At 32.5% G+C, this 16,526-nt stretch overlaps 1 protein-coding gene across 1 annotated transcript; it reads left to right on the forward strand.

Moving 5' to 3' along the window:
• Positions 1 to 2,586: 2,586 nt before the first annotated feature.
• On the forward strand, positions 2,587 to 5,578 carry LOC124974960 (sorting nexin-13-like). The gene is given in 4 exon segments (XM_047537908.1): positions 2,587 to 2,772; positions 2,775 to 3,402; positions 3,404 to 5,070; positions 5,073 to 5,578. Coding segments are annotated over 4 exon segments (2,859 nt in total). The 5' UTR covers positions 2,587 to 2,714.
• The last annotated feature ends 10,948 nt before the right edge of the window (positions 5,579 to 16,526 follow it).

Consider the following 16,526-nt stretch of genomic DNA (forward strand, 5'->3'; position numbering starts at 1 on the left):
GAGAAGGGAGGATCCTGGGCAAGACCGGTTATGTGTAAAAGATATTTTTTATATTATAACCATTTCTTGGTGTGTGCATTTTACTCCTCAATCTTGTATATTTATTTGAAAATGCTGGGATTTTTTTTTAGAAATATCAACCTTTTAGATAAACTAATTTACAAGCAGTAAAATACAAAACAATTTTTAAATTAATTTTAAAAATTCTATGAAATGTTTTGTGGAGGGTAATAACCAAAATCCCTGTTGAGTAATAAGCATTGTATGCTGGTTCTCTGGAGCACCATGGCAGCGTGCTTACAATGAGGAAAAAGTATCTATTGTTACTGTGTTATGGGTTTTGTTTTCTATTGCACTTTTTATAGAATATACTAAGGACAAATGAGTTCTTGTCTACATGCATCTTTTTTAGATGCTAAAGAGGTTGCCATTGATGACAAAAGTTGAATCAGTAAACAAAATTTCTATGTTTTGTTAAAATGTTTAGGAAGGCTATTCTTCTCAAAATTGGAGCATTATAGAAGACTGGATTACTGAAGGACAAGAATACTCATATTTTAATGACATCTTTAAATTAGAACTATTGTTAAATGTTTGTACTTCCTTTAATACTGAATGTACACAGTGGAAAAATTAAGTTTTTAATTGAAACCTCTAGTCTGTCTAGATGTTTATAAATCCTGGTGAATGTTAAAAAAAGAGGTAGTAAATATCAATTCATAAATCTGTATGTTCTCTGTGATATGTGAGGCTAACACAATAAGTTGGGGGAGTGTAGAATAAAGTTTAATTGGATTAAATAAGTGAAATTAAAGGACAGAAGTGGTGATGGGTTTAAGAGACAATAGACCTGAAACAGACATAAATTTTCTATGTTCATATATGAGTACATGAACAGTGTAACTTCACATTCCAGACAATCCCAAACATGGTAAATTATACTCCAAGTATAACTTAATACTTCATGTATAAAAATAAAAAAATTAAAATTAAAAAAGAAAAATAAATATAAAAGAAATAAAAATATATGCAATCTAATTGGAACTCTATATCTAAGGAAACATGTAGAATGGAAGCAAAAGATTAGAAGACCATTACATAAAAATTTGGCCAAAAGAAAGCTTGCTTGGCCAAATTATGATATACAAATGTTTCATGCAAGAAGTTACCTGAGATAAAATATATTTTAATTTTAACAAAAAAGCTTTGAAAGAGACAAAGTAGAATATTATATGAAGATAAAAAAGAACTTTTCCTAGAGTACTGTACTTAAAGTAAATATAGTTTGAACTCACATTGTACTTCCAAGAAATAAAAAGTTAAGATTGAAAAATTAAATGAAGAAATAGAAAGCAACATTTTAATACTAGGATACATGAATCCATACTTGCTATAAAGGAAGTCAAACAAGATGGTAATCAAAAAACAGAAGACTTTGAAAATAATTTAAATATATTTGACTTATATGATAATTGTTCTCAATAGCATATGAAATATTTAATTCAATCAACCAGTAGGAAAGGAAAAGACTAAAGTTAATAGGTATGTAAATATTAAAATTATTTTGTGATCATAATAGAATAAAGTTAAAAATCAAAACATGGAAAGGATATTAAAAAATCCACACATATGTGGCAATTCATTGAAGAAGGTTGAATATGATAATTTTCCAGAATGGAAAGATTAAATTAAAAGACCTTTGTACTCCTCAAAGATACCTGGAGACTCCATGTGAATCTCTGTTATTTTTTGCAGAGAAAGAAAACAACTTATTTTTGAAATTTTATGGAATCTCAAAGTTTTGTGGTATATAAAAAATATTCAAAATAGAAACAAAATTGGAAGAAAGTTGTTTCATGATTTAAAAACATTAAACACTACAATATTCAATTGGCAATAGTGACATCAATTAAGACAGAAGGACATAGTGAATTCTGACTTTAATAAATTTTTGAACATATACCAAATAAGACAGTTGAACACCAATGTTTGTTATAATATTATTCAACAAAGCTGCCATGGGAAAGCAAACCAAATATCCTTTGAAATGAGAGAAAGGAGGAATTTGGAATATAGAAACTGCATAATATTTTCAAGTTAAAAAAGCAATAAATTTTTGCAAAATCTATAATCAGGATAAATCCTCAGTACATATTGATAACTGAAATATGTCACTACCGCAGAGAAAAATATAGCAGAGCTATACTTAAATAAAACACCAAAAAACAAACAAAGAAAACATTCTCCTGATCAGAAATGAGAAGGACATTATGGATGAGAGAAGACAGAAATGAGTGCTTGTTTACATGGAAATTGATTTATTGACTTTTGGGATGTAAACCTTCTACAGATATATTACATCACAACTTGAATTAACATTGTTGAACAGTATATGTGATATATTGGGGAGATCAAGCACTGTTTTGTGGTTTTGATCACAAATAAAATTTCAGAAACACATAAAAATAAAAACAATAGTAAAATGTTTCAAAGCTAAATTTAAAATGCTATGGTCCTCCTTCCAAGATGGCGGCGCGTCTGTCGAGAGCAGTCGGACTGTGGGAAAGCCAGCAAAGCCGAGTAAAGCCGCCGCCTGGGAGAGGACTGAAGGAGCAGTTGCCGCCGTTGGCGGCGGCCTGGGCAGTTTTCGCTGCTGCTACGGCTGTTGCCATGCGGTGAGGCTAGGGAGGACCTCACTTCCCCGGGGTGTAATAATGTTAACAGAGGCCAGTCTATCCATATGGGGATGGGGAAGCCTTGGCATCGTCTTTTTCCAGTAACCTTTGGACCCTTTGTAATATTTTATTTGGCCTTTTATATCCTCTGCTTTGTGGGTGGGGGTTTAGTGGTTACTCTCTTGTTTGGAAAGACAAACTCAGAAAAATACCTAGAGCAGTGTGAACACTCATTTCTTCCTCCAACATCAACTGGGGTTCCTAAGTGCTTAGAAGAAATGAAACGGGAAGCCAGGACTATTAAGATCGATAGAAGATTGACGGGTGCCAATATTATTGATGAACCTCTCCAGCAAGTTATCCAGTTTTCCTTGAGGGATTATTTCCAGTATTGGTATTACACACTAAGTGATGATGAATCTTTTCTTCTTGAAATTAGGCAGACTCTTCAGAATGCTCTCATTCAGTTTGCTACTAGGTCAAAAGAAATAGACTGGCAACCTTATTTTACTACAGGCATTGTAGATGATTTTGGCACGCACCTACGAGTATTCAGAAAGGTTCAACGGAGAATAACAGAGAAAGATGATCAAGTAAAAGGTACAGCAGAAGATCTTATAGATACCTTCTTTGAAGTTGAAGTTGAAATGGAGAAGGAAGTTTGCCGTGACCTAGTGTGCACTTCTCCCAAAGATGAAGAAGGATTCCTAAGAGATTTGTGTGAGGTCTTATTTATTGCTACCTCCTGGAGATTTCCAGAACAAGATCATGTGATACTTTGTCAGGGAAATCCTTGCACGAGGAATTCTTCTTCCATTAATAAATCAACTCAGTGATCCTGATTATATTAATCAGTATGTCATATGGATGATCCGTGATTCAAATTGCAACTATGAGGCCTTTATGAACATTATTAAATTGAGTGACAATATTGGAGAATTGGAAGCAGTTAGAGACAAGGCAGTAGAAGAATTACAGTATCTTAGATCTTTAGATACAGCTGGTGATGATATCAACACCATTAAAAATCAAATAAATAGCTTATTATTTGTAAAGAAAGTATGTGACTCAAAAATACAGCGGTTGCAGTCAGGCAAAGAAATAAGTACTGTGAAACTGGCAGCAAACTTTGGGAAACTTTGCACAGTCCCTTTGGACAGCATTCTTGTCAACAGTGTTGCACTACAATTTTTTATGGATTACATGCAGCAAACTGGAGGTCAGGCACATCTTTTCTTCTGGATGACAGTGGAGGGCTACCCGGTTACAGCCCAACAACAGCTAGAGGTTTCATTAAGTCATCAGAAAGATGGAAAACATCAAACCAACCAAACCAAAGGTCTCTTAAGAGTAGCTATTGTTGAAATTTATGAACAGTATTTGTCTGAAAAGGCATCTCCAAGAGTTACTGTTGATGACTATTTAGTAGCAAAATTAGCAGATACTCTGAATCATGAAGATCCAACCCCTGAAATCTTTGATGACATTCAAAGAAAGGTATATGAATTGATGCTACAAGATGAAAGATTTTATCCTTCCTTCAGACAAAATGCCCTTTATGTGCGCATGTTAGCTGAGCTGGACATGTTAAAAGATCCTAGTTTCAGAGGATCAGATGATGGGGATGGAGAATCTTTTAATGGATCTCCTACAGGAAGCATAAATTTGTCTTTAGATGACCTTTCAAGTGTATCTTCTGATGACACAGTACAACTTCATGCTTACATATCAGATACTGGAGTTTGTAATGATCATGGCAAGACATATGCATTATGTGCCATCACCGTACACTGGCACAATCTAAACAGTGAGGAGATGTGGAAGACATATCATCGATACAGTGACTTCCATGATTTTCACATGAGAATTACGGAACAGTTTGAAAATCTGTCAAGCATATTGAAGTTTCCTGGTAAAAAGACTTTTAATAATATGGATAGAGATTTTTTAGAAAAGAGAAAAAATGATCTAAATGCCTATTTACAGTTACTGTTAACTCCTGAAATGATGAAAGCATCTCCAGCTTTGGCTCACAGTGTCTATGATTTCCTTGAGAACAAAGCCTACAGTAAAGGAAAAGGGGACTTTGCTCGTAAGATTGACACTTTTGTAAATCCACTTCGAAATTCTATGAGGAATGTTTCAAATGCAGTTAAATCCCTTCCTGATAGTTTGGCAGAAGGAATGACTAAAATGTCAGACAACATGGGCAAAATGTCAGAAAGATTAGGTCAAGACATAAAGCAGTCATTTTTCAAGGTGCCTCCTTTAATTACAAAGACTGATGCATATCCTGAACATTGTTGAGTCTCAGTTCAACTTGATGATAACGTGGATGACAATATTCCACTTAGGGTAATGCTGCTTCTTATGGATGAAGTATTTGACTTAAAATACTTCAGTGGTTGCGAAGAAATATCAAAAACCTACTTCAACAGCTTATTAGAGCTACATATGGTGATACTATAAACAGAAAAATCGTTGACCATGTTGATTGGATGACCTCACCTGAACAAGTAGCTGACTCAGTGAAACATTTCAGAGATGCATTTTGGCCAAATGGCATTTTAGCAGAGTCTGTTCCATGCAGAGATAAAGCTATTCAAATGAAAACAAGAATTGCAGGAAAAACAAAATTATTTGCAATTATGCCAGATGAACTGAAGCACATCATTGGTGCTGAGACAACATGGAAAGGCATTCTTTGTGTTTTTGAAATGTTTCAGCACAACCAGGTAAATAGGAGAATGGTTTGTGTTTTCTTGGAAGGTTTTTTAGAAACCTTATTTCCACAGTATAAATTTCGTGAACTTTTCAACAAACTGCATTCACGGTCAAAGCAGATGCAGAAATATAAACAGAAACTTCAAACTACTCAAGCACCTTCTTTACAAAAAAGGTGACACTCCAACCTATGAAGCTGGTGTTCATTTTGCCCAGGACTAATGGTATGGACAGATCTTCTGGGGCTTAACTCATAAACTGTTGTGTCTGCCCCAGTCTTTTAGTGTCTCAAAGTAGAATATTAATACATCCATAAGACTCTGGTTCTTCTCATTCTCTTCTATAATCCAGCCACTACCAAGAGAGATTTCTGTGTCTTACATGATTTGGTGCATAATTTGCAACATTGAGAGGATACTGCCCTCATCTCATGCAAGATTGACATTGGTCTCTTCCTTTTCAAACTAATCAGCATTCTCCAGCAATGACAAAGTACCAGAGTGTATGTATATATGAGAGCTAAGGAAAGCACAAAACAATGGTTCACAGATAAACTGTTTTAATTTGTTTTAATAGTTGGAGACTGTGGCAATGTATGATTTGGATAATGATTTTGTAGTTCTTTGTCATCATTTTTGATGTAGTATGGACTTGCCAGGTGAATGATCTTTGAAATATCTGTTTCAAGTATGGGAAAAGTGACAGAATGCCCTTAAAGAATGAAATAATCTTATTCCCAAGTTTTAGTTTTGTAACATTAAAGAAAACAGTATGAAATGAAACCAACTAGAAATGGAATTTGCTTGGATTTATTATTCATTGGATTAAAAAATTTTTAATGAATTCTTTTTTGCTTTACGGGCTCTGCTTTGTTCTATGGTTCTCAGTTGTTAAGTTTTCTTTTGGCATTTTGTGTGCAAAAAGAAGCATGTGGTAGCTCTCATTTTAAGTTTCAAAATTATCATTTTTATCTTTAACAGATTACTGATTATACTGAAGGGGAATAATTTGTTGGAGGAACTGCCAAATACATTCTGTCCTTCTAAAATGTGGAAATTAAAAGATAACAGTACTCTATTGAAAGTTACCATATGATAATTTTAAATTGTGATCTAGACATGCCTTAGGTAACTACAAAAATAGCAAATCAGATTAATGAGTGTATTAGACATATGTAAACATACAAATTCCTAATTCTATTATGTGTACATATATGAAAATAAATAATGAAAACAGAACTGTAAAAAAATAAAAAAATAAAATAAAATGCTATGGTCTTTATCCTGTAAATAAGACCAAATTTATAAATATTTAGATAAAGGGCATGCATAAAATCTGCATATAATTCAGAAATATTAGTGTAATTCTGAGGCAGGAAATTTATAATCTCAAGGCCATCCTCAATAACTTTATGAAATAGAAAGGGGTGGGGGTGTAGCCCATTAATAGCGTACCCCTGTATACTATCACTATTAACATTAACTATGGAATATATTCATTACAATGTACATAGACAGGACAAAGAAATATAAATAAAATATAAAACTCATTTAGAAAGGTCTAATATATAAAGAAACAAGGTAAAGCCCATATAATTTTTGGTAATAGAAACAAAAATTATGCACATATTAATTTCAATATTGTATTAACTTCTGAAGTAATAGAAATTGTCATATATTCATAAAATATAGCCAAAAATAAAACAGTAATTTGTGAAGGGAGAAAACTTGTTTGACACCATGAAATCTACTCTACAAAATGAAAAAAAATGGGAAAGGAAAATTTAACCAACAATTTATATATAACCATAGATATATTATTTACAAGCAGTTTCATATAACTACAAATTTCAACTATCAGTTTGAACCAAAAAATAGCATTTATTGTAAATCTTTACTTTCACTTCACAGAAAATCCTTTACAAGTATTTACAAAGAGCTTGAATAAAGTAATTTTAATGAATAAATATATAAATTATGTTGAACAGATTTAAGATATTAATGTGTAAAATAAAATTTCATACATTTATGCAATAAAGCTTTGGAATATGTATTCATTGTATAACGTTTATAACAGGATAACCATCTAACTATTCAAACAATTGTCATTTTTAATTAATTTTATTGGTTCTTTTTAGTTCTACCTGACAGTAGAAACCATTTTCATGAATGTATGCAAACATTGGATATATCTTATTCTAATTAAATTAACAATTGTCTTGTGGGTGGGCATGATTGTGGAACTCAGGTGTTTTTATATGCATAGATAAGAAAACTAAGTTAGATTTATTCTACTGTTTACTATTCATCTTACCCTTCTTCTTTTCACCATTGTTTAATTTTTTGAAATTTTCTGACCCTCACACACTTTATGTGGTATAGATTTCACATATCAGCAAAAATATATATATATAACTTTGGATACAGGAATTGGTTTTTTTACTTAGTATAATATTTTTCAAATCCATCCACTTACTGGAAAAAGTCATGGAGTCATTCTTTTTGTGATGTTGAATAAAAATGCATTTTGTATATATGCCCCAATTCTATATCAATGACTACTATTACTACAGTATTACTGCAAGGCATAATTCTCTTAAGGAGAATAAAATGACCTTCTTTGTCTCTTCTGATTAACTCTGCATTGAAATCCAATTTACCTGATATGAGAATAGAAACTGCTGTTTGTATATGAAGACAACATGAGTAATATATTTTCCAAACTTTTGCCTTCATTCTGTGCATGTATTTCTTTATGTCTGTTTACTGAAGACAACATATAACTGGGTCTTGTTCTCCACTTCAACCTGCAAGTCTATGTCTTTTTTAGATGAGTTGACACAATTTATGTTCAGTGTTTTTATTGAAATAGATTTTTTAATTTCCTGACATTTTGATTTATTCCTAGTTTTTAATTTGAACTGATTCTCCTTTGATTATTCTTCTAGTGTTTTTTCTGCTTTGCTAGTTTTTGCTTTTTTCTCCATATATTCTTAAAATATTTTATTAAGTATCTTTTATAGCATCAACTTTAAGCTGTAAATTCTTTTATCCTTTGTTTATCATGAAAAGTTTTTATTTAATCTTCAAGTCAAACTCTTCATTTTGCTTTATATACTATTTTTGGTTGGCATCCATTTTCTTCAGTGTTTGGTATATGTTATTCTGAAATCTCCTACCATTTAGGGTCTGTGTTAAAATACCAGCTGAGATTTGCATTGTTTTTTCTTAAAAAGTGACTAGTCTTAATCTTGCTGTGTTAAGATTCTTTTATCTGTATGTTGGGCACTTTCAAAATGATGTGTCTTTAAATGAGTCTCTTGCAATATTGTATATCTGGAGTCCTGTAAAATTTCTGTATTTGATTTTCCATTTTGTTTTTAAGACTTGGGAAATTTCCTGATGTTATTTCATTGTTAAGATTGTACATCATTTAGTTTTTATTTCAGAACCTTCATCTTAAAATTTCTGTTCATAGTCCCTTAACATCATTTATCTTTAGTCATATTTTTCTTTAAGATTATATGGTTTGTCTTCAAGTCCTGAAAAATCTATTTCTTGTGGTCTTATCTGTTGGTGATGCTTTCCATTGGATTTTTAATTTGATTTATTAATATCTTCATGTTGAGAATTTCCAATTATTCTTCTGAAAGGTCTATATCTCCTTATTGAAGTTACTTTTCACTCCTTGTATTTTCTCTCTGCTTTGATTTATTTTGTCATCTTTTACCTCATAGATCAGTTGAATAAACTTTCTATATATCATCTCTAACATTTCCTTCATTGTTGTCAATGGAATCTGTTTTTCGGGTATACTATGTTGTTTGGTATGGTTTGTTCCATTCATTTCTCATATTGTTTGAGTGTCCACCAACTCTCTGGATGGATCTGAAGCAGCAGAGTTTCTTTTTTTTTTTTCTTCAGAGTTTCTATCTTATGAGTTTATAGTGTCCCTCTATGTTATAAGCACCTCACAGTTTGGGGACAGAGGCCAATTAAAGCAAAAATCTATGCTAACAATATACAGCAGTACATTAGGTACTTAATTGTATTTTGACATCTACAGTGTTACTTGGTGTAATATTCAGATATAGGAGAATCAGCAGGATCAGCAATTTCCATCAGTAATCATAAATTATGTCTGGCACAAAGTCAAACAACAGGTGTTGTCTATAATTTCTGCTATATTAATTACTGCTCTGTAATTGGTGGTAGTGGAGGACATTATATACTTCAAATAGCATTAAAAGATGTTAAGGATAGAATTCAGTATGAGGATAGAAGAGATAGAAAGGTAGAAAATGTTTGCAATTTTAAAGGGTAAACAGGGCAGATGCAGTGGTAACATAGGATGTGTCATTAATGAGGAAGAGGGAGACAAATAGAACAAAGAATACAAAGCAAGAGTGAGGATAGAATTTGGTTGTTCACAATAGAAAAGGGAGTGGGAGACAAGGGAAATAGAGAATACAGTGCTGGAAAAAAGAATACAAAACAAAATCAAGCTATGCTAATCAAAACCTTGATGTTCAAAAAATTGATCATAAAAATAATTACCTTCAACAAAAAGGCTAGAAATTATGAAATAGAAACAAATCTTTATATGTATAAGTGTTTTTGACCAAATTAGTACAAATTCAAGTAAAATAAGACACCCAAAACAACACAAAGCATAACCAAAAAAAGTGAACAATCTGAATGAAAAGTTAAGAAATTATATAGTCATTTTGACTTTTGACAAATATGGAGCATATGTATTTGCTGTCTGTTCCCAACTGATTTTGTTTCTTGAGGTTTGAACTGATTGTGGGTGTATGGGCATAACTTCTTGATTTCTTCCTTTGTAGTGTATTGCTCACCAAGTTGCCAGCAGGGTTCTAAGATTTCTAAACTCCCCTTCTTTTGAGATTGGTAAGGGGTGGAATGACTGGCAAGAGCTGTCCATCCATTACCAGTTTGTTCTCCCCTTTGGGTTCTCTAAGAGCAATTTCCATAGGTAAAATTTGTGGTTGCAGGGATGTAGTTTTAGTGAGGTACTTGTTGGTTTATTTGTGGTGAGTTGCTGGTATTGTTGAGTCAACATTCTTTTAAAGCTTGGCAGATGACAATCTGTGACAGATTGGGCAGGTCAGGTGATAAAATGATAGTTTGGTTTGGGCAGCCTGTGGCCAGATAGCAATGCAGGTGCTTGGGTCAGTTTGGCTTGGCAGGGATTCTGCCATCTGGCATGCTGGGCTAAGGGCCAAGTAGTGAAACTGCAGGTTCAGTAGGTCAAGTGGTAGGCAGAGTGTGAAGCTGAATGGGTTGGCAGACTAGGTCCCAGGTTTCCAGGGGCCCAGAGAGATTATAATCACTGGGACCAGTCAGGTAATGCAGGCCAGAACCACTTGTTTGTCAAACAACTTGCAGTGCTAGGAACAGGGAGGACACTAAAATGGGTTGATGTCAGTGACTCAGCTGGTGCTAAAATAGGTGGGTGCAAGGGAAAAGAGTGTGCTGTGGTCTTGGAAGTGCCAAGGACCAGTCATGTAGGTGATCAGAGGGTCAAGTGCCCTGACACCCATTATGTCATCATTTTGATCCATTGTAGCTGGTCTCATGAGCTCCTTTGAGCCACCGGACTCACAGCATTGGACAGAGTTGGGTTCTCTGTAACCTTCAAACTGGAGCTTAGCAGGGCAGTAATGTTATCTTTTTTTATTTTCCCTGTGTTTGTTAAGCTCACTTAAGTCTTTGCTAGGCTCAGATAGGTTTATGAAGATCTAGCCATAATCTTCCAGATCTGGGTTTTCACTACCCATTGGCACAGTAGTAGTGTACTCTCAAGATGACTCCTGGTTCAGCTCTCCACTGATGATTGGTAAACTGAGGGTAATATTTTTAGATTGATTTAATGAGTTGAACAGTCTCTGGTTAAGCAAGAGCACATTGACCCTCCAGTCTCAAGATTTTTCACTTGGAACCTAAGAGATAAGTACTATTTCCACTACTTGAGTTCTGAATAACTGACCTATGAGACATGTTTTCTCACTGTAATACATCATTTTGCCTGCCTTGATAATAATATTTTTTGATTATTTCAAATTAGTACATAACACTCTATAAGTTATGTACTTAAGTGCATATCTTAAGTCATAAAATCAAAAATAATGTGACAGCAGTAATAATGCTCATTTTTATATTTTATGAAGTAATCATTAAATGGTATAACTCAATTTTTACCAAAGTTTATTTGATCTGGAATTCAGATTTAAAGAAACATTAAGATGAAAAGACATTTTGAATATTAAAACAACTATCAGAGGAGTTCAGTTATTATTAATAAAAAGAGCAATGGACACATGTTAAAAAGACAGAAAAATCAATTAGATCAAAAGATATTTACACTTTATATGTACACATATAAAAATGCAAACATGGAATACATTAAAATAATTGGTCATGTAAAGAAAAATAAAAATATAATCATTTTTTAAAACAAATCAATTTGTGATAGAGATTATTTTAAAACAAATGATTGAGTCAGGCAAAGAGGCACATACCACTAATCCCAGTTATTTTGGAGGAGGAGGCAACATAGCAAGGCCCTAAGCAACTTAGTGAGAACCTGACTCAAAATGAAAAACAAGAATAAAATTGCTGGGGATATGTATCTGTGGGTACAAACCATGGTTAAAATAAATAAATAAATAAATAAATAAGAATATATTAGTCAGAGGAACCATGAGAAGGATGAGGAATATCATCTCAATTTTTTGCTTAAGGAGGTGGCAATCCCCCATGAAGAAAAAATATCCCCTTAAGAGTGAAGTATTAAAAAGAATGAAATCTCTTGTGGTCAAGTTCTTAAAAGATGATTTTGATTGCATTTGCCACACCATACAATAACCCAATCCTCCCTGTTTAGAGAAGAAATTAAAAAAAAAAACTGATGCATAGTAATTTGTGCAAGATCTGAGAGCTAAAAGTAACATAGCTTTAGATAATCATACAATAGTACCACATTCATATCCTTTGATAATGGTAATGCCAGGTAACAATGGCTGGTTAAAACTATCAATTTTGAGAGATGATTTCCTTTGCATTCCTCAGATAAGGTATTCCTAATCACTGTTCTTGAGTAAAAGGCTTCAATACAAATGTAATCTCCAGTATTACTGGGTTTTCTTAAACAAGGATTTAATTTTTTTTGTAATTTTTTGAATAGAAGTCTAACAAAATTGTTAGATAAGGTTTATGACTGACTCAAAAAATTCTTTCAAAATGTGTGAATGATCTGCTTATAACCAACTCCAACAGTGAACTAAGATTTTTAAATACTATATTGCTGCAGTGAAACATCTCACCTCATGTCCATATGAATGTCCACTAAAATGGTTGAGTTTTGTAAGCAAGTCAACTATCTAGGATTTCACATTACCCTATGGACCTGAATTTTGATGTCAGATTTAAAGAAGCCTTATGCTGACTTCTATAAGTCTATCTTAAGTCTTATAGTAATCAGTAACCAGAGATAGGTACATTGTTTCCTATAAATGTCAGTGTTATGATTAGATATTAGTTGTCCCCCAAAACTCATGCATGAGACAAGGCAAGAAAGTTTAGATATTAAATAATTAGTATATGAGAGTTTTGTCTATTCATTGCATTAAGCCTCTGATAGAAATGGAGTTGTAACTCTAGGCAAGGAGGATATGGCAGGAGGGGAAGGATCCTGGGGTCAGGACTTGGGAATTGTATTTCATCCTTGTTGATCAGAGCACTCTCTGCTTTCTGGCACAATCTTCCCAGATGCTTTTCTCCACCACACTCTCCTGCCATGATGTTCTGTCTCATCCTAGTCCTTGAATAATGGAATCAAACATCTCTGGACTGAGACTTCTGAAATTGTGAGCCCTATAATAATCTTTTACTTCTCTAAAATTGTTTTTGTACAGAATTTTGGTCACAGTCATGAAAATATGACTAAAATAGTCAGATGCTGGTCCCTAATTTGGACTGATAGGTCAACTTCTGCATGAGGCCTTAAAATTAACAACAAAAAAAAGGATTTTATATACTAGAAAAACAACCTGCCTTTGAGAAGTTAAAACAGCTTCCTGACACTTCCTGCCCTACACCTGCTTGACATATAAATTGTGATAAGATTCTATAGAGATGAAAATAAGGTACAGTTCTTGAATTTCTCAGCTTGACCATACAATGAAAGGAGGTTTCTCCTTCCTTTGGGATGTGATTGCCACTTGTGATATATGACAAGAAATTGAGAAACCCACTCTCAACCATTTCTTTAGGGAAAAATACAAGAGAGAACAGCAAAGGCAAGAAATTTCAAAAGATTTTACAAAAGAGGAAACATTTAAATGACAACAAAAGAATATGAGTATAAAGCAATACTATTTAATGAAGTTAAAATTCAAGCTAAAGACTATTGTATGCTCACCAGGAAGGAAAAAAATCAATCACACACATGCAAAAGAGACTAATGCTCACAAAGATGTTAAGTGTTATTTCTTGATGTAAGCAATTGTACATGGTATGTCTCCTTTATGATAATTCAATGATCTCTATAATTAAAATTTTGCCTATTCTTACTGTGCTCAATAAAATCAAATTTACTACATAAATGGCTGTGAGAACGAGTGAAAGAAGGGATTTAAAAGGACATTTAGGAACATTCTATTTTTAATTTATTTTATTTTATTTGTTCTCATTAGTTATACATGACAGTAGAGTATATTTATACATTTTGATAGATCATACATAAATGGAATGTAAGCTCTGGGAACATATTTTCATAATGTACATGACATCTTTGTTGATTGTGGTGCTGGTTTTGTGGATATGTACATATGCCAGAAGATAAAAGTATACACATAAGATATATACAGGTTAATATGTGCTAATTAAATCTCCATAAGACTATAAAAATTGGGATACATCTAAAGCTTTTGTTAAAAATGAAATAAACAAACATAAATTAGTAAACCATAAAATTACTAGGAATTTATTACCAAATCATCCATGTTAATAGTTTAAAAAATAAATTTTATAAAAATAAGAGTAGAGAAAAAATCCTAAGCAAAAGAGTAAAATACAAACTATTGAAAATAAACATAACACAGAAAGAATCACCAATGTCAATGATGGTGCTTTTAAAAAGCAAATGTGCCAGATGTGGTGGTGCATACCTGTAACCCAAGTGACTCAGTAGGCTTAGGCAGGAGATCAAGAGTTCAATGCCAGTTTCAGCAACTTAGTGAGTCAGTTAGCAACTCAGTGAAACCATATCTCTAACTTAAATGTTAAAAAGGGCTGGAGATGTGGCTTAGTGGTTAAGTGTCCCTAGGTTCAATTGCCAGTACCAAGACAAAAACAAAGCAAATGAAATTGAAAGAGCTCTGGTAAATTAAAAAAATCCAACATGTAAAAACCATACCGATTATATACTATGGAATTCTGTATATATGCATATATATAATGATGTCTCACTTGAAGTGAATATATTCTGGAAAACTCATTCTAAGATGATTCAATTATTTTCCAAATGTCTGAGTGTAATGACAACAATCTAGATGGTACAGACTATTACAAGGCAAAGCTATCTGATATATCCATTCCATTGTTATACATGAAACCTACCAGTGACCAAATCCATGATGCCACAAAAGACTGATATTATGAAGTGAAAACAACCAGTGCAGAACTCATAATAAAGTGAATACATGGTCGAACTCAAGAGAAAATTCTTAATAAGTCTCTATTTAGACAGTTTTAAATCCTAGAGATTGTAGTGCAGGGAAGAGGAAATTGGCATTCTTTCCAAAGAAAGGTGTTAGGATATTGGAATATTGTATGATAATAAATATGCTATTGTACCCTTCACTCATACCATATAAACAATTTTTACATAGTAAATATAAACATAAGAATTAAGAATAAATAATAGTGAAATATAAAATGTAATATGAAGCATCCTGAAGTTGACATAAGAAAGAGTGAGACAGGATGCATATGGTGGTGCACACCTGAAATATCTAATACTTTAGAGGATAAGACATGAGGATCAAGAGTCTATGGCCAGCTCAAGAGACTGAGCAAAGTGTGTCTGAAAATAAAATTTTAAAAAGAGCAGAGGATATAGCTCAGTAATAATATACCAGTTTCAATCCTCAATATCACAATAGGGAAAAAGAAAACAAAAAAACGTTTAAAATTTTAAAAATTATACAAAATAATATTTTTAAATTTATAAATTACATAATATTAATATAAAAATTTGATTCATCAAATAATTCTATAAAATGGTGCAAGGACAAAGGATGTAATTGCTTCATATATAATCAAACACTTATGAAAAGAAAGAAAACACAGACTGAAAAAGAAAAGCAAGCAAAATAATTGATTAGCAACTTTAAATAGAAGATATCTAAGTGTTTCATAATCATGAAAAACAACATCTTCAGATTAGGTAATGTAAAATAAAACCATATAGTGTACACAAAATTAAATAATATTGATGATCATGTGGAATAGAGGCATTCTCATAAAGCAAAAATACAACTTATACTGTTATTCTCCATGTACAGAAAGTGAATTTTCTTAAGCAAACATATATGATACACCACCTCCAAACACAGAGACTGAAATTACAACTCCTGGACATATGAGGAAATAACTATGTTCCTCCAGAGTTGAAACCCACAGTCATGGTTAGAGGGGATGTACATTTAGGAAGAAATAAATAATAAACTGTGGACAATAATGGTTCTAGAAACCAGAAAAATTTTCTGTTATATCCAGTTTGACATATACTAAAAAACACCATGTATATTTTATAAAGATGTCACATGAATGCTATATTTCATATGTGAGTATATTTAAAAAGGTGCAGAATTTGAGAAACTACAAATACACAGAAGTACATTAAAGAATGAATTGCACACCCATATATTCATGGTAATAGTATCAATATAAGGATGACTATTTTCCCCATGTCAATCTATAATAATATTCCAAGAAAATTAAAGAAGAGGAACAAAGTGAAAACATCTAAAATTCTCCTGGAAGATTATACATCTATGTAATAGCCAAGAACTCTATGAAATGTAAAAGGAAAAATTACCAG

Source organism: Sciurus carolinensis, unplaced genomic scaffold (assembly GCF_902686445.1).
Source record: "Sciurus carolinensis unplaced genomic scaffold, mSciCar1.2, whole genome shotgun sequence".
Taxonomy (NCBI): Eukaryota; Metazoa; Chordata; class Mammalia; order Rodentia; family Sciuridae; genus Sciurus; species Sciurus carolinensis.